The sequence below is a fragment of the Pavona decussata genome, unplaced genomic scaffold (assembly GCF_977016875.1).
Source record: "Pavona decussata unplaced genomic scaffold, jaPavDecu1.1 SCAFFOLD_137, whole genome shotgun sequence".
In the NCBI taxonomy this organism is placed as follows: Eukaryota; Metazoa; Cnidaria; class Anthozoa; order Scleractinia; family Agariciidae; genus Pavona; species Pavona decussata.
Genome location: NW_028145550.1, coordinates 3,502,501 through 3,528,628, shown reverse-complemented (window position 1 = coordinate 3,528,628; position 26,128 = coordinate 3,502,501). Strand labels below are relative to the sequence as shown.

The 26,128-nt window shown below is 40.2% G+C and overlaps 1 protein-coding gene across 1 annotated transcript in view; it reads right to left on the bottom strand.

The window, feature by feature from the left end:
- The window catches only part of LOC146467382 (short transient receptor potential channel 5-like), a 61,389-nt gene that overhangs the window by 20,231 nt on the left and 15,030 nt on the right, over positions 1 to 26,128 (bottom strand). Inside the window, exons 4-15 of the mRNA XM_085126045.1 lie at positions 18,146 to 18,183; positions 16,868 to 17,019; positions 16,422 to 16,622; positions 15,988 to 16,150; positions 12,471 to 12,497; positions 12,312 to 12,338; positions 12,154 to 12,180; positions 11,388 to 11,658; positions 10,564 to 10,611; positions 9,459 to 9,815; positions 8,988 to 9,014; positions 4,885 to 5,077 (exon numbers count right to left, since the gene is read on the bottom strand). Of these exons, the coding sequence (XP_084982171.1) occupies positions 4,885 to 5,077; positions 8,988 to 9,014; positions 9,459 to 9,815; positions 10,564 to 10,611; positions 11,388 to 11,658; positions 12,154 to 12,180; positions 12,312 to 12,338; positions 12,471 to 12,497; positions 15,988 to 16,150; positions 16,422 to 16,622; positions 16,868 to 17,019; positions 18,146 to 18,183 (1,531 nt within the window). The remainder of the gene's footprint in view (positions 1 to 4,884; positions 5,078 to 8,987; positions 9,015 to 9,458; positions 9,816 to 10,563; positions 10,612 to 11,387; positions 11,659 to 12,153; positions 12,181 to 12,311; positions 12,339 to 12,470; positions 12,498 to 15,987; positions 16,151 to 16,421; positions 16,623 to 16,867; positions 17,020 to 18,145; positions 18,184 to 26,128) is intronic.

Here is a 26,128-nt window from a genome sequence, read left to right as displayed (position 1 = left end):
GTTACGTCACTGGGGCATCCGTGAGAAATATATCCTTCTCATACAGAAGAGCTATGAGAAATGTACCTGTAGAGTTATCCACAATGGAGTACTTTCTGAGATGTTCGAAATGCTAACAGGAGTACGCCAGGGATGCCTGTTGTCGCCCTTTTTGTTTCTGCTATCCATCGACTGGATAATGCGGCGCACGACAGAGGCAGATCGTGATGGCATACAGTGGACCCTCACAACCCGTCTGGAAGATCTGGAATACGCCGATGACATTGCTCTCCTCTCCCATAACCATCAGGGCATGGAAGCCAAGGTACCGTGGCTTGCAAAGATCTCAGCGAAGACGGGCCTTAGGATCCGCAAATCCAAGACAAAGGTGATGAGGGTTAAGACCAGGAACGTAGATAACATCAAGCTGGATGGGGAAGCAATCGATGAAGTGGAGGACTTCACATACCTTGGCAGCTACATCAGCAAGGATGGTGGGTTTAATCGGGACATACTGGCAAGGATTGGGAAGGCAAGAACTGCTTTTGCAATACTGAGGCCTGTATGGAGATCAAAGGTGATATCCAGAAAGACCAAGTTAAGGATATTCAACACCATCGTGAAGTCTGTCCTGCTGCATGGTTCAGAGACATGGAGGGCAACCAATGAAACCTCCAGAAAACTGCAGTCCTTTGTCAACAGATGCCTGATGTCCATCATGGGCATCCACTGGCCAGAGGTCATAAGGAACGAAGAATTGTGGAAAAGAGCTGAAGAGGAGAGAATCGACACCCAGATAAAGAGGCGCAAATGGGATTGGATCGGGGACACGCTCCGAAAACCAAAAGCAATATAACCAGGCATGCACTGAGATGGAACCCACAGGCTAAGAGAAGTCGAGGTCGCCCCAGGAACAGCTGGAGGAGAACAGTAGACGATGAGGTGGGCAAGGCGGGCTATACCTGGAGGGGGCTTGAAAAGCTAGCCCAAAACAGATCGAGATGGAGGGATGCAGTTTCCATGGACCTATGCTCCACTGGGCGTAACAGGGAATAAGTCAAGTAAGTCCTGAAAACTTGACATTGAGGCCATTTGCCTTTTGCAGTCTGTTGTTTTTCTGCAGATAACAAATGAGTCATTCCATTAGAATCCTTTTTGTGTATATAACAATAAGTAGTAGCTTGGGTTGCAAATACTTTTGGAGAATCCTGTATGTAGGCCTTTTTTGTTTCTTGGTCATTTTTCTTGCCTGATCTTATCGTTTTTACAAGAAAAATGTTCTTTGTTGCCTAAGGTTTTGGTTGGTAGTCAAACTGCTTTTATCTGTACATTTTTTGTATTGTTAATCTCCAGTAAAATTGAATTTGGTTGTATAATAGTTTCCACTTAAGAATGATTTATTAAACAAATTAATGAATAAACATGATTTATCATTCAGGGATTTGAAGACATGTACAAGTACATGTAGAAAGCTACCTAGTTTCAAAAGAAACTCTGATTTTGAAGAACGGCAACAACTCTGGATTTTTGAAGATTCCTTCTTTTCATAGATGGCTTTCTCTTGTCATCATTATATATGGCTTCATGCATGTCTTCAAACATTCCTGGGGAGTGCTTGTCACAAAAGGCTTCCATTTGTGAGGGGTTGTAAAGGGTTGCTCAACCACTGGCGTAGTGTCTTGTGAGGGCCTCATGGAACTGTTTGAAAATTGCACTGAATGTTGTGTCTCCTTTAGCAAAATGATTTGAATTGAGACTGTTTAAAATATTATTTACATTGTACATGCCGGTTATTAACTAAATTAATGCACTGTATGCATTTTTGTAAGATACTGACAAAAGGAGAGCATGAAGGAGTACTCCACATGGCCTTAGAATCTTAAAAAGATAAAGTTTTACTCTGGACAGAAAACATTATCTTTTCCCAGACATATATTTAATACCTTGAGTCAATTTAAATGTGCAGATATAATATTTTAAGTACTTGTAATCTCTCTTTGTATATTATGTGGCACAAGTAGAATAATATACTACAGCTTTGTACAAAAAGTGTTGAATAACTATCCTAGTACTAGATGTGACTTCTTACAGTTGCTATATGCAATTGGAGTGGAGGAGAGGGCTCCTGGTTTTTTTTTTTTTTTTTTTTTTTTTTTGGGGGGGGGGGGGGGGGGTTAAATGCACCGGAAAATCTACTGTTTGTCGTTTCATTTTGGAGTTCACCATTCTTGGCCTGAAGTTGCCTTTGCATTTCATCAAATTGAGCATTTTTTCTGTGCATGTCTGACACTGTAAGATCAACACAATTTTAATGTTAAAGTCTTTAATTTTGTTGCAATATCTAAGTAGAGTGATTGGGGTTACTTCATCTTTAAACATATGTAGCAGTAATTGTGGGCAACAACATTCACTATTTTTAATATATATTTTTATTTCTTAAGCATGGTGTAAACTTTTTTTTCTCCAGAGACAATAAGGTTATACCTTCTATATTTTTTAGAAGCATAAATTTCTCTATCCTTGTACTCCTTTCCTATTCCAATTTTTCTACTTTTTTCATTAGCTCTCCACAGTTCATGGTTTCACCACTGGAAGTGTATGAGCGCTATACCGGATAAAGCACACACTTGTAAATTGAATTTATGCGTGTGAGAGGGGAAAAATACAAACTAAAACAATATAATTTATTTACCTTTTTCGGTGGTGTGTAATCTTCTTTTGAATAAATTTCCTGGTCTTGCTCCACAGTTTTCAGGTGCTTCCGGCATATGAAAGTGCCCGGCGTAAAACCAGGCATTTGTCAAACACCGGAGACAAACGATATGGACATGTAACTAAACTGCCGGCACATTGTTTTTTTATTAAAGAGAGGAACAGTTTCTCGGGTTTTCACATCATGGTGCTTTTTTCACAGGTGCACATTTCCAGTATAACCGGAGGACCGTGCTTCTATCCCCTGGTATAAACAAACATTCCCCCATTTCTAAGGTTACGTTGTTCGAAAACACTACATAAAGGGACAAAAAAATCTTGAACACCGACTTGCAACAATTTTACTTGCGTCACAACGACGCTGGTAACACACCTGCGTGGCGAAGGAACAGGAATCAGTCGAATCAGACGTACATACACTCGGATAGATAAAAGATATAAAACGATTTATTTAGCTTTCAAGTGCACAATACTACACTATACTACAGTTACATTGCCATTTGAAATCTCGTTAACGTAAAATGAACCTTCCAACTATTAGCATACGATTCATAACCGCCGTAAGAAGAGACCAATAAAAATTATTACGGGCTTAAAAAAATTAGTGTGTTCTACTCACGATTTAGTCGTCCACCTCTTCGTCTTTACCAATGTGATTGAAGTCCATGAACGAGAGGCATTTAAAAATTTGCGTCAGAACAGATCAAAAGTCATATTTGATATGTTCCATAGAAATGAACAAGCTACAAAAAGTTTCGCTTCAAAACCTTAGCAAACGTGACAGGACCTTATATTACGGCAAAACTGAACCTTGATTTAAATTCAGTAGCGCTACAAATTTCCCGTAAAGGAGGTGTGTTCATCGCTTGAAAAACTGGAAAACACTCGATCACTTCGATCAGAGTAAAAACTTGAACACAAGTGTTTGTGCAAGTCCTTGCCGTTTGTTTTTGCGAACTAAGAGCAAGCAGGGTGCTGTGAAGGGCCGTTGACGTATTGAATTTTGATTCGTCGTCCGCCATTTTGAAAATCGAATGGCGGGAAGAAGGCATGGCTCTCACTGCGCATGCCCAGCCGGTTTTGAGCCCTGTCTTAGAGGACGGAATCGTATTCCTCGAATATACTACCTGATATTTTTCGCACTTTTAGCTACATTCTTGGCCCTTCAAAATTGAGAGGAATTAGATTTTCTTTTCAATTAAATTTGAATTCCCTGCGCGATTGAAGCCTTCTGAATAGATATCCACCGAAATAGCGGTCGGCACCCCTCTTTTGTCTATGTAAACAAATTAGAATGATGTTCTATTCAGTCTGTGACACAGCCGTTACCTAACACCAGTCGAGCCTATTGGCCTTCCGATTACTACTTCGGATGCTCTACGGCTAAGTTATAAGGGACGCGTGAGAGAAATGGCCATTAAACTGGGTTCATGGGACATGAAGTGTTCTCCGAGAAGACACAACATACACTCAAGATGGCGGATGGACATGAACACACTTTATTCAATAGGCATGCGCTAAATATAACCGCTGACCTGATGTTACAGGACAAACATCCTGCATACTGCTAGAATTTGAAAGTTTATGTGAAGTATAACCGCTATGAAATGAGAAACGAAGACAAACAGTTGTCTACATTATGACTAGTAATCTCTGGGTATGAAGGCTAATTGGACATTTGTCACTATAATCTGTATTAATGGCAATAGTCCCGCAGTATTCAATCATGCTTCTCAAACATCCGTTAACAACATGCAATAAAAAGTCAAGTCTGTACTCATAGGCTGTCCTCACGCCAGTCAATGTCGGTCATATTATGCGATAGGGCAGTTGAGGAAAGATGATACGAAAGTAGCCGCTGTGTAATTAACGTTACACTTGCTAATTCAGCTATCCAGTTGCATAAGCTCACTAACGTTACGGACAGCGCGCAGGGTGCAATCAACAATATCGTACTGGTTGGTACATATAGGGGACATAAAGCAGGAACATGAAGGGGTGACAACAGCCCCTTTATTTGTACTCGCATAGGAGAAATGTTGCAGGAACAGAGCACATGAAGGTTGTGTGTAATAGATAATGTAATTACGCTTTTTAAACAGCGACGTTGTGCTGGGGTTGCCATGTCAACAACATGGATAGATCTGAGAACCCACAGGAACAAGAACAAAACGGTCTCCAATAAACACTTACTTGCACTCGCTGGTATGTGTTGGATAGCAATGCAATCAGCATATTTACCAGAAGGATGACTGCCATGACAAGGTAAATAGCAAACAATAGACCTGCTATAATGTCTGAAGTAGAATCAACTGATTTGAGGAAATCCAAACCCTCAGATAACTCCAGTAAAGACATTAGCAGGTGAAGAGTCATCTTCCACCAACTGAAAAAAAAAAAAAAAAAAAACAAAGAATTTAAATGTTGGAGGTTACGTGTTGTCAGGTAAGACCTGATGCCGTGATGACCTTGTTCTTATGCCAACTCAATGCCGATACTGATAAGTTTAAAGGTACCAATCTTTAGGAAAGTTATTAGTAAAGATGACACATTCATGATCTTAAGGATGTATGGTCAATTGCAACAAAAGCCTTCGAAAATAAGCAATAATGTACAATGTTGAGAATGACGTATTATTCAGAGAGTAACACAGTGAGTGACATACTCGGGAAAAGGAAATCCGAGTCCTCCTATCAGGAATGGAACCTAAGACCCTCCGATTAGTAGTAAGGAAGCTCCACCACTGAGCTACAAGAGACTCGTGGGAGCCAAGGCCATAAAAGCAGGTCACCAGTTTAATTGTAACTTGTATGGCGATCCGTTAATGAATCATGACAGCCTAGGGCCGCAAAATTAGGATAAGTGGATTAAACAAATAACATGCATTAAGATTTTTACTCAAATGGATATTTGCGTATGTCTCGAAAATCTCGTGCAAAACCACCTTTAACGACCTTTTAGGGAACCTTTTGGTTTCTCAAAAGGATTAATCTCTTGCCTTTGTAATAGAATGTTATTTCAAAAATTGCCTTATTCGTAACCGCCATATGAAATGCAAACTGTAATACCCTTCATCAGCCTGCCTCATATATACTTGAAACACTGACTTGGCTTAACACGACAATACACGTATTTATATGCAGAGGCGCCACCTTACCCTCAATGATGAGCCAAACAATTTTTGGTGTTGCGAGCAACTATTGGCACCACAAAACACATACACAGTCAAACCTTCCGTACTTTAAGGTGGCCGAACATAGTTTGCACGCGCTTTACAGATTCTGTTAGTGACGCTATCAAGCGCGCACTAGGGTTGTGGTAAGCAAATACTATCGATACCTCGATTTTATACGAAATAGATCTCAAATGTGAGTTTTGTTCTTAAAATAACTCAGTTTCTTCTTTGTGAATCCTTATTCATTTATCACCGAACAAAGAAAGTGAGTTCATGAAGCGCTAAGCCTTTTTGACGCTTTTCGTCTTTGCTTGTGACTGTTTCTTTTAATGGAAATGGACTGCTTTTTAGGGAACCGCTCGTTAAGAATTTCGTGAAATATGTCAAAACAGTAGTTCTCTAAAAGCGTAACTCGCCTACAAACAAAAACCAAAATCTAACAGAGAGTATCTTCAAAAAACATTTAAGTTCAAAACCAACATTTACAGGAGATCTCTCTGTTAAAATTACATGAAAGCAGCTTCACTGTGTCAGTATTTTGAGGGTTTTTCTGGATACAAAAAATGGAAAAATCTAAAGAGTGCGTTTTCTAAAAATTAAGGAAAACCATTATTTGTGGACGGTTAATAGCTTGCTGCGCTGCAATGGCAACGGCACCTTGGGATCAAAATTTTACCGTTCTTAGTTAATCTTGCACCGTGCTAATTTCGGGTACCCAGAAACGCGTAGTTTTCAAATAATGTTTAGTAACACCTGTACACTGGAAAACTGTGTTCGGCTACCTAAAGCGACCACCAAAAATGTCAAGCCTAAGTGGTCGCTTGTGAGAGGCCAGCATTTGGTGACTCCAGAGATTTAGTAGCCACAAATACGGCTAATGGGACAAGTCTTTTACGGGAAACCCGGTACTCGGAATGTGACATTTATGTCTCCGGTACCACCCAAGATTGTACATGTGATTATGTTATAAAAGCAAATTGTCCGACTTCCGACAGGGGATAGAGATGGAGACGTATGTGACAAGTGGTCACAAGTGGTTAAAAACAAAAGAAAACTGCAAGTCTCCGTCTCTAAAAGTAGTCGCGGTTGCCTACAAGAGGTAGTCGCTTACGAGAGATTCCAACTTAACACTTTGACTGAGAAAAATTGGTATTTTGGAAACGGTGTCGCTCAAGAAAGGTGGTCGCAAGGAAAGTGCGACTGTAGCAGAATTATCCCGCCTAGAAAAAAATATGAACCCTTTTCTGCTAAACATTTTTTGTTTAGGTGAAGGAAAAAAATGCCTTGAAAACCAACACTTTCGGAGAGGAGACTAATGTCCTTTTTTATTACAAAATGTTCTATCACAAAGTATGACGTGACATGTAACTTAGCGAGCTGATCATTCAACTTCCGGTGTCAATAACATGAATTTTGTTGGTTTGAATAAAGTCTAATTGCTGTCTTGTAAAGCTCTTAAAATAGATTCTGTTTCCCTCAAAACGTAACGATGATTTTTGCGACAAAGGAAAAAGTGAAACCAAACTTCAATTTAATTTTTTCTTTCTTATTTTCTCTTTTGAATGAAGTAATGACGACAGGAAGTATTATGACGCCATCAAATGAGCCATACCTGTACTGATTGCATACGGAGTATTGGTAAAATAAATCCAAATAATAGCAAGCATGTGCTGGGTTAAAACAAAATGATTTTTTCCCGAGCAACGGCCTCAAAAGATACTACACTCAAAGCTAGTCTTATTACCAGTTTTACAGATTAAAACATCATTGTGTTGCTCATGAGGTGGATAGATGGATAGATGGATGGTTGGATTGAAGGACGGATGAACGGATGAATTTAAATTGTTATTGATAGTGTATAAGTTTGAAAAGTTCTTCTCAAACTCATTAATAATTCATCAAGAGAAAACAAAGAAAATCACTACCGTGACCGTGATTTGGATATGTGATCCTAATTACCATAATTAGGGCCAAATTGACCAAAAAACTCTGATCGTAAGGAACATTGTGTTGACGCCATACAACTTTAGCCTTGAATTTCTCTAAGAATTATTGATCATTGAGAAGCCATATCAAACACTCGAAAGTGTGTTTCATCTGATATCCAAACACCTCGAAGTCGTTTAAAAAAAAACTCGGCTGCGCCTCGTTTTATCAACCTACTTCTCAGTGTCTGGATATCTGATGAAACGCTCTTCCTCGTGTTTGATATATTACGTCACATACAACACTTGATTGTCAGTTGTGCATGTCATTCCGTTTCTCCCGTGAATCCAAGTCGATTACGAACGGTAACAAGAAGAGAACAATAAACGATAAGGGTCAGTTATTAAAAGTCAGTTTAGACCACGCTCCAAGTCATTTTCAATTTTGCCACCAGTTATATCTAAACATTGTCTACTGCCGACGGCAACAGGAAGGCTTGCATCCCAGACTAGAAAACTATTTATCTACTCAAAATAAACCACTTATGAACATATTTGGAGGCCAACTTATTGTCTTAAGACGGGTCCTAAGTTAGACTCTGTTTAAATAATTGGCCCTAAAAGTGGCATAAAGGCCTCCTGTCTGAAGTGTTCGACAACATGACTTGTTTCAATATGCTAGTAATATACATGGCTACAACACAAGATATGCAGCTAAGCATAATCTTTATAACTTGAACGTCCGAACTAATGTAGGTAAACAATTTATCTCCTTCATGGCAACCGATATCTGGAAAGACCTTCCAACTCCCTTAAAAAAACTCATACAAAGTGTGTCTCCTTTTCCGAAACAAATTATACGTTATTTAATGTCAGAACAACAAATGAACTAATTCTCTTTTATGCTGACCTCGTAACATAAGTTAACATTTTACAATTAATAAGTTCTTCCTTCCTTTTGCTTTTTCATTTTTATTTCTTTCTTTTTTGCCTGTTATCTAGAACCTAAATTAGCCAGGGAGCTAACAAGATAACCAAATGGTTCATTTAGCTTTCTTGCTTGCACATTATTTTAACTAATAATTAATTTAATTCTATGTATTACCACTACAAGATTGTAAGAATCAACTATGTACATTAAAAAAAGCGCAAATAAAGGTTATTATTATTATTAAGTTGATAGCTGCTAAACTTACCAATTTATTCCCGTTTCGTGACAAATACTGAAAGAAAAGAGAAAAGACACAACCACACTTCAGTTTGTCTCAATGTTTGGTTTTTGCAGCTGCCTGTGGCGAAGATCGATTCTTGTCTTCAACTCGAATCCTACACTATCTAAACGTATTATCCTCTGGTACTTTTGAGTTTTCTTGGCGAACAAGATAAGGGCTGCCTTCTAGCAATGAAAGTAGAATGAAAGTGTCAAAGTCCTAAAGTAATTCTACGCTCTTTAGATCTACTTTCTAAACCAAATATCTTTGGCAGTACTTTTCCTGTTTTAAACCTTTATTTCTTAATTGTTGGGATGCCATACGAACTGAAACTGACAAGATGGATAAGATATTGCTGGCGTGTAGATAAGGCAGAACTTTAATTTTTGACTTGGTAAATGGATAAGATAAATCTCATCTCGATTAAACACAGTAAACTGTTTACTTTCCACTTACGTTGTTTTTCCTGGCGTATCCTGTTCAACCATCGAAGACTCGGCTACATAGACTTTAGTCATCACACCAGAAAAAGCCACAGTAATTGTAATAAAATGCACCAGAATTACAACTACATCTCTGATTATCCGAAATAAGGCAATCTGAATTGTGCCAATCCCCCTCATTGTCTCCAAAATTTGACCAAAAACTCTGATCGTAAGGAACATTGTGTTGACGCCATACAAATACCCAGCTACCACTAGGGCACGGTTGTTAGTTACTGATTCCGATGTCTTCCAGGTAAATATTCTCAGGGGCAATATCACACAGAAAAAAATGGAGAGAAAGAGGATGTCGAAAAAGTTCCAGTAATCTCTGTAAAGGAAAAAAAAAATAACATGACATCCGTATTGTTTTATTATTTTTTTTCTGGATTGATGGTCTTTAGAGATTTTTTTGAGATATTATTAGAAGCATTTCTCCCCAGGGGGTTCCGCGAGCGCCTTTAGAGAAACAACCCCCCCCCCCCCCCCCCACACACACACACACACACACACACACAAGAAAATAATAATAGACATTAAAGATATCCAAATCATCTCACATGGCTCTAGTTGAACAGCGCTCGAATCACCTAAACCCTCGCGACATTACAAAAGAGTATTAGTAAAATTAGTATTCTTGCCAGCACTGCCGGCAGGCACAAGCAAATGCACAAGCGAAATTTATCGAAGCCTAAGATGCATTATGCATCTTAAGTATAAAACCCGCTTATTTCTTAAGTAAACCTGCCTCATTGCCAAGTCAGCCTCGGTAACACCTGCAAGTTTTAATAACTCTATGATAACAGGGTCAATTTTTTTTCAAAATTTCCCACTTAAACTTTAAAAAAGCTCTCGCCTAACAACTGCCTTTGAAATATTAAAAAAATATATTAGACCGCCTTTACAATAAGGATATTCTATGGCCCCTCCAAAGGCCTTTTCATTGACAACTCATTATAAATTTATTGTCATCAATGTGACGGTCATAGCAAAACACCTTATGTTCAATGACATTGTAAAAAAAACTGAATTATGTAGTTTAAGAAAAACGTTTGGCAATTATTGACAAGGTTACGTACCTGACATACTTCTTGAGTTTCTTTTGGCCTCCGGTAGGCAAGTCGTATCTATATTGTTGTCAAGAGAATTTTAGGATAGTGATTTAGTTGAGAAATGTAAGGCTGCGCTTGAAGGCAGGTTTGCTCAGGTCCCCTCAAAGGTTTAAATTGGTAAAACATTTACCCCTTCACTACCTGACTGGTTGCGTATTCTGTATTTCCTGAAACCACTTAGTTTGTTGGTATCTTTTGGTGTTTACAACACAGCCTAGATTTAGGTAAATCACACCGCAAGGCTGCGTAAGCTCTCTAGCTATAGTTGGAAGAACAGTCCCAAGTAAGGAACATGGCAGGGTTAGCCATGTCTTCCATCAACCGCATATTTTCTAGGTCAGCTCAACTTAACTAAACCAGACAAGTTAAACCTTACAATGAGTGTGGTGCAAGGAGTAGTAAATTTAAAAAGATTAAATACAAGAGAAATTCCTTCCATCATCCATATGTTCAAGGTAATGTCTTCTTTGTCAGCTCGACTATAAATCACCCAGACAAGTTCAATCTTCCAGTTAGTGTGGTATAAGGAGCAGTTAAAGTCTGAGTTATAATGAAAAGCTCCTTGTACCTTTATGGTTATGGCTAACGACTATATGCACTAAAACAGCAATTGGCCTACTAGGGTAGTTCATACATTTCTTGAAGACCGTTAAATTCAGACCAGCGACAAAAAATTTATTGGACCACAACAATATTTCCACTTTCAGACTAGTGGGCTATTGTTCACTAATGTACAAAGAAAGTGGAGGAAGTGACAATTAGAAAAAAGAGAGTAATGTTATATAAACTACCTGGGTTTTTTCCTTTGCGCCAATAATGTTGTGCATTCAGCGGTTGAGATTTCGCTCTGTTTGGCATGTCCCTTGTCACATATGACCTGATTTATTTCCATTAAGAGTCGACCCAAGAGGAAAACCAAAATGGCCCACTCTAGACCACTGAATGAAAGCTGGGAAGGTTCAAGACAAATTGCGAAGTGTAGTCCCAGGAGGGCCAGGTACGTCAGCATGTCCCGAACAAAGATGAAGTGAGGGGTCATGAAATAATTTATGTATGTACTTCCTGCTGACAAATTTTTTAGAGGTAAGTGGTAATACAACTAATGATCATTCTGTTATATTGAAAATCACCTTGGTTTTGACCTGTATACCAAAAAACTGTGTCCGGCCACCTTAATTTTACAACCACGTGAACCAACAACTTTGATGGTAATGCTGGTTGCGACTTTTGTTTATTGGTTGGCCATGGAGGTCGTTATATACGCAAAAGAGATAACTCAAACATAAATAAATCGGTTTTTTACGAAGCAACTTTATTTGGAAAAGTGTAGCAATTGGAGACTCTTTTCAGGTTGAATTGGGATTTGGAATAGTTGGTTTTTGAGGAGGGGTACCTGGATGAAAACCTCTCAGAGCAAAGGCCTAGAACCAGCAACAAACTCGACCCACTTTTATATGAGGTGGGGTTAATGAATCGAACGCAGGCCTCATTACCCTAGGGGTAACCACTTCGCAACCAACCAAGATTATCCTCAAGAATGGGTTATTTAATACTTACTTGGTAAAATACCTCCATCGTCAGAACCTAGTTCATTAATGAAACAAAAAGTTAAAATATATTTTGTCAAAGGGAAAGGTTCTACTAGTTGTTAAAAATTAGTAAGGAAGTGTCTGTCAAATTGTTAATTGATAAAAGTATACAGGATAAATACTTACCTAGTGAATCACTTCCATCATCAGAACCTAGTTCATTAATGAAACAAAAAGTTAAAATATATTTTGTCAAAGGGAAGGGTCCTACTAGTCGTTAAAATTTAGTAAGGAAGTGTCTGTCAAATTGATAAAAGTATACAAGAATGGATATGAAATACTTACCTAGTGAATCACCTTCATCACCAGAACCTAGTTCATAAATGAAATAAAATAGTTAAAATATATTTTTGTCAAAGAGAAGGGTTATACCGGTCATTTAAAAGAGTTTAGCAAGCAAGCGTTTGTCAAATCGTTATTTGATAAAGGTACGTATACGAGTTTGCAGTCAGAAACAGAATTACGCAGTATATATTATTACAACTAATAACTAATGTGAAATAAGATAATACAAGTGCGTGTACCTACAGTATTTTTTTTTGTATACCTACAGTATAGTATAGTCAAATATAATGTCTCACGATTACATCTAAAATCTAAGCAAAACTTAATTTAGTATGTAAATATATACCGGTCATTGACTGATCTTGAGGTCAAGATGGCTGACCTTTGATCAGCTTTTTTATTACTCGGGCCGTAAGGCGGCACGAGTTAAGGTTTCGGTAGCGTTATCAAATTCTTTTTTCTTTTTGGGGTCGCGATGGGCCGAGAGATAAGACTTCGAGCCACGAGTTATTGTTCTCGGTCTCGTTTTTTGTACTCGGCTGGCACGAATTAAGTTTTCGTCGCGTTATAAAATTCTTTAAATTCTCGGTCGCGTTCTTTGTTTTCGGGCCGTGAGGAGTGTTTACAATATGCGAGCCAGCGAAGCATACGAGGCAGACGTGCGAGGCATGAACAAAACATGCGAGGCATGCGAGGCATGAACAACCACAACATAAACTGCTTACCGTTAAGCTAACCGGGGAGCTATTTAAGCTAACCTAAGTGCTATTTAGGCTAACTGGAGTGCTCTTTAGGCTAACCGGAGTGTTTTTTTAGGCTAACCTGAGTGCCTCACACGTCTGCCTTGCATGCCTCGCTGGCTCGCAGATTGTGCATCTCCGCCGTGAGGTGCCGAGTCTGAAGTTCACCACATGACGTGTCACATACAGGATGGCAGATGCAAAACACAAATGACTTAAAATAAGACTTATTCCTCTAGAATTTATAAACTTTAACAGAAACGGCATTCGCTTGCCTAGAGAGGCATTTTCTATTTCCAAGGCGAAGACTTTTAAACTTTATGCGATGAACAGACGCGAGGAAACTTAATCTGTTTATATGTCTATTTTTATAGTGTCGTTTGTGCATCTTTTAACTTTCCAAGTTTTTTTTCAACCATTCATATTTCATCTTTTCATTACTAGCACTTTTATAAATTCGAAAGGTTCTAATCGTTTTTTATTTACTTAGCTTTTTTTAGTTCCTCAAGGATAGTTTAACCGAAAATTTGGCAACTAAATCAGTCTATGACCCCGCGGACCAAGATAAATAAAGATGTCTCACGTTTACTATAGAAAAACAATAAATGTAGAAACAGTTTCTGTCTTCAAATGGAAGGTGAATAACAAATGCTTTCTCCTGAATTTCATTTAAAAATATAAACAGCGAAACATTGAAAAACGTACAAGGATAACGTACGCGTGATGCGTAACGTTACTCTAGATCCCCGGAGGCGGGGGGGGGGGGGGGTACTCAACAGATGCTTGGGTAGGGAGGTGCGGCCCGGGCGTTCAAACCCTGACCCTGTTTAAGACACAATTCTCTGATTTCCCTGTCCCGTTTAAGACAGAATTCAAAATTTTCAGGCCCTTTCTAAGACATTTAACCCAAAATGACACCCTGTTTAATACTAGTTTCTTACTGTATTTTAATGCATTGGCAATCACAATCTGTTTAAGCCATTGTAGGAATACCCTGTTTAAGACAGAAAGTGATGAAAATACATACCCCATTCAAGACAAAACACCCTGAAAACCATACCCTATCGGGCCGCACGTCACCGTTAAGGTCACATAAGGGCGTACCCCCCCCCCCCCCCCCGCCCGGTCTAGATCATACCGAAAATTACGATCCGTCATTGACCCGGCGCCACATACATATTAGGACCGTACAAATGGTTTCTGTCTCTAAACGAAAGGTGAAAATGTAAGGATTAAAGCCCGGGGATTATAAAAAGCATTCGTATGACAGATGTCGTTTTCCCCTGTATTTCATTCTGACTGCAAGAAATGCAATTCTATCTGGTGGTTACTTATTGCCTCACTATATCTCTGTATCTATGATTTGGCAGCCTGCGAGCAAGCTATCTAAAGAGAGCTTGCTCGCAGGCTATCTACTTGGGGGAATTGGTGATGCCGGAGGTTATCACTGCTACAAGATTGTAAGCTTACGCACCACACAGTCAAATATGGCCCGAGTATAAGCGGGAAACAGCTTCTTGCTTTTTTTTTTTTTGTTTGTTTGTTTTTTTTGCGGATGTGAGATACATAAAATCGCAAAAAAAAAAAAAAAAAAAAAAAAAAAGGAAGGAGACAAATGAAAAATATCGACCCATCTTGATTGAAATATCCTGGTCGTCAAGAGTGACCTAAAGGCGGGTTACCAAATCCCAGTTCCCAGACCCCGTTTTAACACAAATCCTAATCGGCCCAGTGCCAGAATCGCAGATGCACCGAGTGAGAAAATATAAAAAAAAAGTGAGTAGAACGTATATGTTAAAGGATGCATAACAAGAATCAATATAAACTGTTGGACATCTCAAACGCGGACAATAACTAAATACAGAAACAACGACAGAGATTAATGCAAAGTCTTACTCACTGTCATCGTTGGATGTAAAAGCTTTTAAGCATCGAGCTGTTTAGATAAAGAAACAAACCATGAGAAAATAGATAGATTATCGCATTTTTAGGGACTCATTTTGATGTTAAACTTTCATTGAAGCACATTAGGTGCATCAATCAAACGTGTGATTCAAGTCTCCGTGAAAATCTAGCGATTCGTTAGATTCTCAATTAAACTCTACTCTCTATTTAAGGTTGTACTCGCTCCTTAAAAAGTAAACCATTTCGGCGGAATGGTAAAAGGGTTGGCTGGAATTTCGTTGGTGAAAACCCCATGGTAATACACCATTTTAGCGTATCATTTACTGGTTGGTTTTGAAAAAAGCCAACGGCGGCAGTTCACTTGTAAATGTCCTATAAGTAGTAATAATTTTAAATCTATGTTTAGCGTTCCTTTCCTCTCAAGTGAACCAGAGCTTCTTAATAAGAAGGCAGTTCTTTTCAAGAAGCAGCGACTTGAAATCCCCACCTCACCGTCACCCCATTACTCAATGGTGAGTGATAGTGAGGAACAGAAGAGTGCGACCAGATGTTCAGAGTATCAATACGCCTTCCGCTGCTCGCTTATTCTCTCCACAACGCACAGCTCACTTCTTTTAGATTTTCTGCTGGACGTATCGTACAGAACCACAGACGAAATATTATGAGGCTGTGCGTAATCAACGGGGAAAGCACTACTTTTACCCCCCTTATTGGATTCTCTGTTGTTAAGAAGAAAGCAGCATACCACAGCGCGGTCTCAAATGTCCGCGATTTGTGGCCATGAAAACAACGCTATCAACGCTCAAGGTTAACCTTAGTATGAGTTTACCTGGTCACAGCCTTTTTTTAATATTTGAGCAGTTTAACATTACCTTTAACAATAACTCCCAAGAGGATTAGAGGAAATAGCAGAGTGTCAAAAAGACACCACATGTTGAGAAAAAACCACTTCAGTTTGCGGTTTGGTGGATAGTAACGATAGCTCCCATACCATCTGTCCGCCATTATGTCAGTAATTATAGGATGGTCAAAAAACTGCAAGAAAAGAAACATAAACTATTCCACCTTTACATCCCAAATCAAATACAAAAAGGTAATCTGCTTTTGTATTTCATACTGGCGTTTTATTAGTAAGTGAAGTCGACCTGTACATGACTGTAGTTATTAAGGTCATGCCGGACCGTTGCCTGTTAATAAATTCATAATTTTTGTGGTAGGTGTTCACTCCCAAACCTTCTGAAGCCGATTGCGCGGAAAATGTGTAGGAATGTTAGCAGATCTCCATTGTTAGGGTTTAAACCTTTACCTTTCTTTGTTCACGTTGTATAGCACTCTCCAAAAGAACCTCTTTGTGGGGATTTTTCAAAAAGAGACGCCTCAAATCCACCCTATATTTCAAAGGGTCAAGGAAACGCAGCGTAAACTCTTCCACACGATTGGCAAGGCCAGTGAAATCCTCCTTTTCCTGCTCTTCCTTTTCTGCCCGATCGTTGAGCTTTTCGGTGATCTGATAAAATACAAGATGATCACGGTAAACCCAATACCTTTTCGTGGGCTGCTTAATGCAGTGAAATACGATTCGTTAACGCTTCTAGTTGTACAGAAACTGGAAATGAACTCCGGTTTGATGAGGCCCGCTCCGCACTCTGATACGAAAAGCGTGATTCTAAATGCCACCAACGCGCCAATAAATAGGAGCCCGTCCACCTGAATACATTGTTGTCATCATTATTATAATTTCATTGAACTTACCCTTATTGCAGGGAGCAGCGGATTATCCCCCAAATTCATTAGTACCTTTGCTGTACATTCCGCCTGCACCTTGAAATACCTTGCAGATTCTATTAAGCGTAATAATGAAATTTCGCGGTCTGATGGTCTGTCACTTTCTTCACCAGTGGAATCTGGTAAATGAAAACGGGAGATAAAACAGTTCGGAGTAAGAAATGCATCGCTACGTTACCTTCAGTCTATTGTGAAAATTAACATTGAACATTAAATTTGAGTTTAACAAGTGTTTTAATTTTTTTCTGGTGGTTGTCGTAACCAAATTAGACATACCAAGATTAACAATATAGAATACAATGCCTTGTTCTTAATTTTTTTTTTTTTACTTTGTTCCACGGTTACCACATACGCTCTATATAGAGAGTTACGCCTTTCAAACAAAGAAAAAAAGGCTTCTTTAAGCCTGGTTTTCACTAGCGACGCAAACACAGGCGGGAGTACGGGCGCAAGCACAAGAACAAGAAAAAAAAATGGTCTTTGTGCTTGCGCTTGTGTTTATGCTTGCGTCGAGGCCGTTTTCATGGTGAAAAAAAAAACTCTTATGCTTGTTCTTGCGCTTGCGTCGCTAGTGAAAACTCCGGCTTTCGTTTTGCTAAAAAAACCCCCAGTAATTTGACGAGTTAATCCAGTCATTATTCGGAAGAAACTAAACCTTTGCCGGTGGCGCTTGGTCTCTCCGAGTGCGACCGTATTTGCGCCCGTGGTAACCAACAGTGTGAAGTAGACTTTGAGGGCCTGCACTGGTCAGCGGAATTATCAAAAAAAGGTTGCGTGGAAAGGAGTGAGTGACCGCCAAATTTTCCCTTACACAAGATTCAATTCAAAGCTACACGTCTTCATGAGTAAAAACGATAACTTAAAGATTACGTGGGCTGTAAATAGGGATTCATTCACTTCAGAGACTAAAAGCGTTCAAAGGCGAGCAATTTGACAAATATCCCCCAGAACTTATTGCAAGCAATCCTGGGAACAACTTTAGAATGCTGAACCTATCAATTTTTTTTCATTTCTTCTCTGTTCAAGGCCTAAAGCCAATCTTAAAATAATAACAATAATTCTTTCTTCAGAAAAATGTAGTGCAAGTGCAAGCCCCGCACAATTTTCAGGATTTCGGAACGTTCACCTCTAAAAAAAGGAAACAAAAACGTAGGTTGATTAAATTGCTTTAAATTACGATTAAGATGGGATCTAAAATCGCCGTTTTGCATTATTAAAAAATAGTTAAATCAATCATTATCATACCAATCACAGCTAGTTCGATGACTTCTTCCTTAGTATGCCTAAAAAATGAAATAACACTTCATCAAAACTCTAGGATAAATTTCAAGAGCATGCCAGCATTTTCATTTGCCCGACTGAGCCGATATGTCCTAAGAATAAATGTTTGACAGAAATGTCACCCTGAGTAAGATTTGAAGTTATTTTTAACCTCATACTGGTCGACGTTAATAACCTCTACGCCACTAGGACAACCACGCGGGCAACGCAGCAAGCGAAAACGAGATTTGTGCGGCTTAGGATGTCGGCCACCTGGGAATTTTTTTTCTTTCAAGATGAAAGTTTAGTGGAAGCCTATAACTCCTTTTTTTAACAGCGTTATTAGGTGCTTCTTTTACAATATATAATATACATTAAAAAAAAAGAAGCGTGGTATTACAATTCACGACAGCTCGGATTATTACAAATTACGACAACAGGTTATTACAATTCACGACAACTGTTATTACAATTCACGACAGGTATTACAATTCACGACAACTGTTATTACAATTCACGACAGGTATTACAATTCACGACAGAACACCCGTGTCCCGAAGATACATGGGAAAAATCTCTGACACTCCCCCCGTTGACCAGTTTTGCAAATGGTCAACTAACCCTTGATCCTAAACCTACAGACAAAGTTACAATGTTCGCCACTCCTAAGGCAATACTCAAACTGAAAACAAATGTCCACTGTTCTCAAGGTTGAGGGTTCTTAAGAGTTCACTTTTCTCAGAACTTAAGAATCATTCAATGTTCCCCTTTAAGGGTTCTCTGTTCGTAGGACTTAAGAATTAACGTTGCTAAAGTAGCTTATCTTCCATAAGCGTTCTCCTTTCTCTATCTGCTCCGCGTGCTGATTCTCGTCTGGGTCGCTCTTCTGTGTCCTCAGCTCTATCTAACAGACCTGGGCTGTCTGCTATGCCTGCTATGCAAGCTGCTCCCTGTCTGGGCTGCACCTCTGCATGCTCAGTTCCAGTAGACACATCTGGGATAGCTGCTGTTGAATCCCCTTGTGAACGAGCCTCAAGTTCCAATGGATACAACCTTTGTAATGGGCGTCTCAACCGTGTGGGGTTCCCTTTCTTGGATGTGGTTGACTTGACAACCGCTCCACGGACAAGCCCATCCTTGCTTTTGATCAGGCATTCCACTCGGCCAAGCTTCCAAAGCCCTTGATGCACACCATCTTCATGAATAATAACAACATCCCCGACAGCAACCGTTTGACCTTCTGCATCTTTCATTTTGAGCCGGTGCGAATTCCTTAGTTCAAGGAGATATTCGTTTCTCCAGCGAATCCAGAAGTGGTCCTTTAGTCGCTCGAGTAGGGCTACTCTCCCTCTAGCTTCTTTGGCATTCAGTTGGCTGATTTCAATTTCTTCCTGGTTTGGCATAGCCAATAAACGTCTCCCACACAATAAATGGTAAGGAGTCAGGGGCTCTTCGATTTCCCCACTGGATACAAATGTGAGGGGCCTGGAATTAAGTGTTGCCTCTATTTCCGCTAGTACTGTTTGGAGTTCCTCACTGATGACCTTCGCATTCTTTAGGATCTTCTTCAGGCACCTCTTCACGCTCTGCACTAATCGTTCAAAGTAACCACCCCACCCGGGGGCCCTTTCAAGATTGAATGTCCACTTAACTCCTCTCTTGGCAAGGTGTCTTCTTACTGCAGGTGAGTTGAACAGAGCTCTTAATATCATAGAGGCAGAGACGAATGTCTTCCCATTGTCTGAATTCAATTCGCGAGGCAGTCCACGACGCGCAGCAAATCGACGAAAGTTTCGGATAAAGGCCTCCGCTGTCAAATCAGGAACAGTGTCAAGGTCTACAGCTCTTAAGACTGCACAAGTGTATACTGAGACGTAAGTCTTACACATTTCACTGTTCTCCTTTACATAGAGAGGGCCTGCGAAGTCCACACCTGTAAAGGTGAATGGTTGCTCCTTTGTGATCCTGAAAGGTGGCAAGGGGGCGCTGTAGGTGGACTGTAGGGCTTTCCTTGTAGACGGCGAGAAATTGTGCATTCATGCAAAAGCATTTTTACAACTTGCCTTCCCCTAACAATCCAGAATCTTGAGCGCAATTCAGTCAAAGTCTCTCTAACACCATTATGGTGGACTCTTACATGACAAGCTCTTACGATGAGTGAACTGACATGATGGTTTGCGTCCAACAAGGCAGGGTGTTTCTGTGACCCTGATAAATTTGCATTTCCAAGCCTTCCCTTACATCTCAGGATACCTCTTGGGTCTGAAAACACTCCAAATTCTCTTTACCAGTTCTTGAACTTCGCACTTGACGTTAACTCGACTTGAATATCTCTAATCCAAAGTTATTGCGCTTCTAGGATATCATCTGCTGTAATGTCTACTGGGACAAGTCCGGGCGCCCGCCCCTTAAGCTTTAGCTTTCGTGTAAATCTCAGAACAAGAGCTGTGATTGTTAGCAATCTGTGTAGGGTACTGAATTTCTTGCAATCAATAACGGCACTCACCACCAGGCTAGAAGATCCTGTAAGAAGCTGACAAGCAGGGTGGGTTTGATGCTAGCTCACGATGCTCCTTCTTTGCTTCCTGCAGAGATTCAACAGGAGCTTGTTTGACCTTGGCGGTTTCTTCACTGATTTTCATTGCTCCTTCGTATGACTTCAACCAGTCTGGCCCTGAAACCCACGTGCTTTCAGCCAAGATTGCTGGTGATGTTCCGCGCGATGCTATGTCGGCTGAGTTGTCATTGCTTGAGCAGTGACTCCAGCCATTCGGTGGCACAAGAATTCTGATTTCACATACCCTGTTCTGAACAAACTGTTTCCTCTCACGGTCTTCTCCACGAATCCAATACAGTGTTATTTCTGAGTCAGACCAGCATCTTACTTGGGATATGGAAATAAACTCTTCCAAGACAGATCGGATATGAGAAAGAACTCGGGCCAAAATCAGTGCTGAGAACAGTTAAAGGCGTGGGATTGTTTGCTCAACAAGCGGTGCAACTCTTGTCTTCGGTGTTACAAACTTGAGGTATGTTCCATCTGCCGTTTCCATCTTCAAGTACACTACAGCTGCATATACATTGACCGATGCATCACAGAAACCCTGTAGGCACCTGCCCTGCGACACCAGAGAAGTAGCATCATGGCACCCTGATTGGCTCTGCCTCCTTCATGCTCTTCAGTAGATTTCTCCAAATCTTTCATGATGTTTCATCCAATGCTTCATCCCACCCCATCTTCCTCTTACATAAACTTTGGCAAAATAGTTTCATTTTGACAGTCACTGGGGTAAAAAAAAAAACCCATATGGTCATAAATCTTCGACGTGATCCGTGCTACATCACGCTTTGTTGGGCTCAAATCATCCAGTGATGAATCCTCCAGGACCTCTTTCAGATCCTGGACCAATTGATTTTCCTCCTTGTTCCAATGTGCACCCATGACCTTCTCTGTAGCAGGTAGGGCACTACCACTGTGCGTTGCACTCTTTGCGTATGATTCATCTTCTTCCATCATAGTCTCAACATTTTCCTTTGATGCAATGGATTTATCTCCATGGCAACTGTTTTCTAACAATCTCTCATTCTCTTCGATCTGGCTCATTAATTTTGTGGAGTTGGAAACAAACTTTCTTGCATTAAATCCGCCTTCAGCAAGTCTTGATTTGGCTTTTATGTACAACTTGTAAGCGCCAATGTCATCACTGTCTCCAGAAATAATGTCATCTACATAAAGAGATTGAAGAAGTTTCTGCACAAATTCTGGGTCTTCACTTTCATATGCCATGATGCGATGTTTGAGTGTAGCATTCAAAAGGAATGGGCTGGAAGAGAGGCCAAATGCTACACGAGCAAATCTGAGTACAATTATCTTGGGCTCTTCACTAAATGGGTCATCAACCCACAGGAATCTGAGGGCGTCACGATCATCTTCAGCTACAGAAATCATTAGAAAGGCCTTTTCTAGGTCACCAACGAGTGCAGTCCTGTGGCACCTGAATCTGACCAGAACATCTGCAATGGTTTCTGACAGTGGTGGACCAGAATATAAACAGTCATTTAATGACGGGCCTTCATTCCTTTACGCAGAAGCATCATAAACTACTCTCACTTTGGTTGTTTGTTTATCCTGACGAACCACTGGGTGATGGGCCAGATAATGCACTTCTCCTACTTCCCGTGCACCATCTTCTTCAACCCTTTCAACTATACCAGCATTCAATTGTTCCTGAATAACTGCATGGTACTCTTTGAGCACATATAAGAGCAGTTTTGAATCTTCCTTTGTGGATATGTCTCCGGAATGTGTGACTGCTGAATAATAACAACGTTCCCTGTTTGCTAGTTCCTGCTTAAGTTCCTTCAAAACTGCCAGTTCCAATTTTCCTTAGTGACTTTATTGCAGATGCTTAATCTGATTTCTTCTGGTATTTTGTGAAACATCAAAGGAAGCAAGAGACCTCCATATTCTTCTGCCTTGCGGCCCAGTGCACTTAATGCTCGCACATTTGCCTCCACTTCATCATAAAGATGCCTCACTGCCTTTAATTCACCTGCATTTTCAACAATAGGGAGATTAACAAGTGCATCCATATGAGCATTAATAATTTTTTGTTGATCTTCATACCTTTCCTTTAACAGTGCCACGGCTGCTTCATAATTCGCACTTGACAAACTCAAACCATTGATAGTGGCCGCCGCAGATCCTCGAAGCGACGCTCGCAGATAAGAGAACCTTTTAATAGGAGTGAGCGACTGATTTGAATTAATCGCTGAATCGAAGCTGTCCCAAAACGCTGACCACTCTTTGAAATTGCCATCGAATGACGGTAGATTTAATTTCGGTAGTCTCACTTTTGAACCACCACCACCTCCATGTCCTGGCGCATCGACTTGCTGGCCTTGCCGAGACGAATTTGCTTGCGTCGGCGGCGCGACAACATTCTCAGCTTCCACGCGCGTGGCGTCCTCGAGTGTTGTCAAACAAATATCTATTTCATCCATAAATTCGGAAGAATCTGCAATCTCTGCTTCTATGTTCTCTTCTTCGACTTAAGCCAAAATCGTTTCGTTGAGTACCGCGATTAATTCCATCTTTTTTGTTAAAGTAGACTTATAATGTTTGGCTCGACTTCTGTGCTCGCGGTTTTCATGATCGTAAGTTCCCGCCAACCCGTTTGCATCGTTTATCACTCTTCTTACATGTGCTTTGTGTCCACTACGAATTCTCTTCGATTTAACAAGACTCAGTGACATAATGACGACTCTTCCCAGTTATTCTCCTTGCACAAATCCAGTATTCACGGAAGGAAATCAAGGATGTAATGGCTGGGAATACCAGAATGTGATGACTTGAAAATACTCGTTCTTCGGTCGAAGTGTAGCTTCAATCGCTCGTCTTACGAAGTTTCGCTTGCTACCCGGCTTCGAAGGACCATGTAAACAATTTTAATCCGGTACTCTTTACAGGCTAGCTAAGTGCCTTATGCGAAAACATCGTACAATTCTTCAACACATAGACAATAAAACTCAACGAAAACTTGGCGAACCGCCATAAGCACGTTTTTCATCTCTCTCTCTCTCTCTCTCTCTCTCTCTCTCTCTCTCTCTCTCTCTCTCTCTCTCTCTCTCTCTCTCTCTCTCTCTCTCTCTCTCTCTCTCTCTCTCTCTCTCTCTCTCTGATTGAAATTCGTTTATTTAGCCACTGTTTTGATACATAATGGCTTGTAAAGATTTCCTATCGTATTCCGAGGAAGATAACAAAATCACATGGTCAGGCACTGAAAATGAATTGAAAAATTTTATCAAGACGTTCATCAGCGTTGTCGACGGTTGCAACGACGGCAAGTGGGAAGACGATTCAAAGCACAACATGCTGTCTTGCAAAACATCTAAAATTGTTCTGAAATGGTATAGTACGACAAAAACAAATTTAGTGCAAGGCAAAGAACATGCCGAACTAAAATTGCTGCTTTGTAATCTGGCAAAGGAAGACAGCGACGTTATTCCTAAAGACATTCGGAAAGAAGGTGACGAACAAGATGGCGACGCATACTCCGAAGGGCGGGACGGAGAAGAAAACGTCATGATACACAGTAATGAAGAAGACAATGGCAGTGTTACCAGTGAAAATGTCCAGCTTAGCGATTCTTTTCAACCAGAGAATGAATTAACGTGCAAGTGCAAATGCAAATGCTCAGAAACAACACAAAGAATTGACATTTTGGATAAACAACTCGAAGAACTGAAAGGTCTCCTACAAAACTCGTCGCTCCTCTCTGATCCAAATTCAGTTGCAGCTCTTCTCAGTGACAACGAGCGCTTAAAATCCGAAATTTTACAACTGCGAAACGAGAATGCCAGCTTACTAACTGTCATCAAGTTAATTAATAAGCCTGACTGTCACCCAGCGAGGGAACCGCTAAATTCTGAAGGCCAAGAATAAGTTACCAACCCAAACAGCACAACTGGGACAATAAAAGACCAGTCGACGACCAGCAACAACAAACCGGGAAGTTCTAAGAACAAAGCGAATACGAAAAAAACCAAGATGTCACCACAACCGAATTCTAGAACTTCAGCGCAAACCGAGGCCGATGAACAACCAAGAAAGAAAAATGTTGTTGTCTTGGGTGATTCTATTGTGAAAGGCATACACGGATGGAGGCTCTCTAGGACAAGAAATGCACCATTGGTGACAGTAAAATCGTTCCCTGCTTCGACAACAGAGGACATGGAGAGCACTGCATACCAACGATAAGAGCAGAGCCCGATGAACTTATCTTGCATGTTGGAACAAACGATTTGCAAATGAACACGTCCCGCCAAGTTATTGACAATATTGTCAACCTTGCCGATAACATTTCTCAAAACTGCACAAGTGAAGTGACGATCTCTTCACTTTTAAAGCGTCTCGACAAGCCGAATCTCGATAGTAAAGTGACGGAAATCAATAACGGTTTGCGTAAATTCGCGGCCAACAGAGGTTGGAAGTTTATTTCGCACAACAACATTAATCGAAAGAATCATTTTAAACCCAGTGGCCTACACCTTTCACACGAAGGTAATTCCCTGTTTGCTTCTAATTTAATTAAGCATTTTAATTCTAGTAATACTCATTGAGGTGACAGCGAGAGTTCTATTCCTACTGACGTGCGTAAACGTCTATCCCTAGTACCGCAAACTAGGGGTTTTAAAATTGCGTCTTTGAATATTGCTAGTCTCCCTGCTCACATCGATGAGTTGAGACTTATTATAGCTGACAAAAATCTGGATGTTTTAGCGATTAACGAAACAAGACTAAGTGATTCAATTGATAACTCTTGCATTCACCTCCAAGGATATGACATTGTCAGGAGGAATAGAAATCGTAACGGTGGAGGAGTATGTCCGTATATTCGCTCTTCAATAAATTTCAAAACACGATCAAGCCTCATGAGCGACATCTACGAGGCAATTGTTGTAGAAATGTTTAAACCAAATTCTCAGCCTTTTTGTATTGTTGCTGTTTGTAGGCCCCCGGGAACCGAAGACGAATTCTTTTGCTATTTTGACGATGTAATTAAATCTCTCGACTTTGAAAACAAAGAGATTATTGTCATTGGTGACATGAACTGTAATTATTTGGCTGAAAGTAGAAATTCTGAACTGATCAATTTAACTGAAATCAGTGAAGTCTACCAGCTCACACAAATTATAAACAAACCAACTAGAATGACGGTAACTTCAAAAACGTTAATCGATTTGATTTTTACAAACCAGGAATCAAGAGTTGTGTCTCATGGAGTGATTGACTGCGGAATCAGCGACCACTGCCTTGTATATGTTGTTCGGAAAATTGCAGTTCGTACCAACAATAGACATAAAAATATTACCACAAGGTCTTTCAAGAATTTCAACTCAAGTTTCTTTATTCAAGAACTGCAGTCATTACCGTGGGGAGATATTGAGTTTTTGGATTCGCCAGAT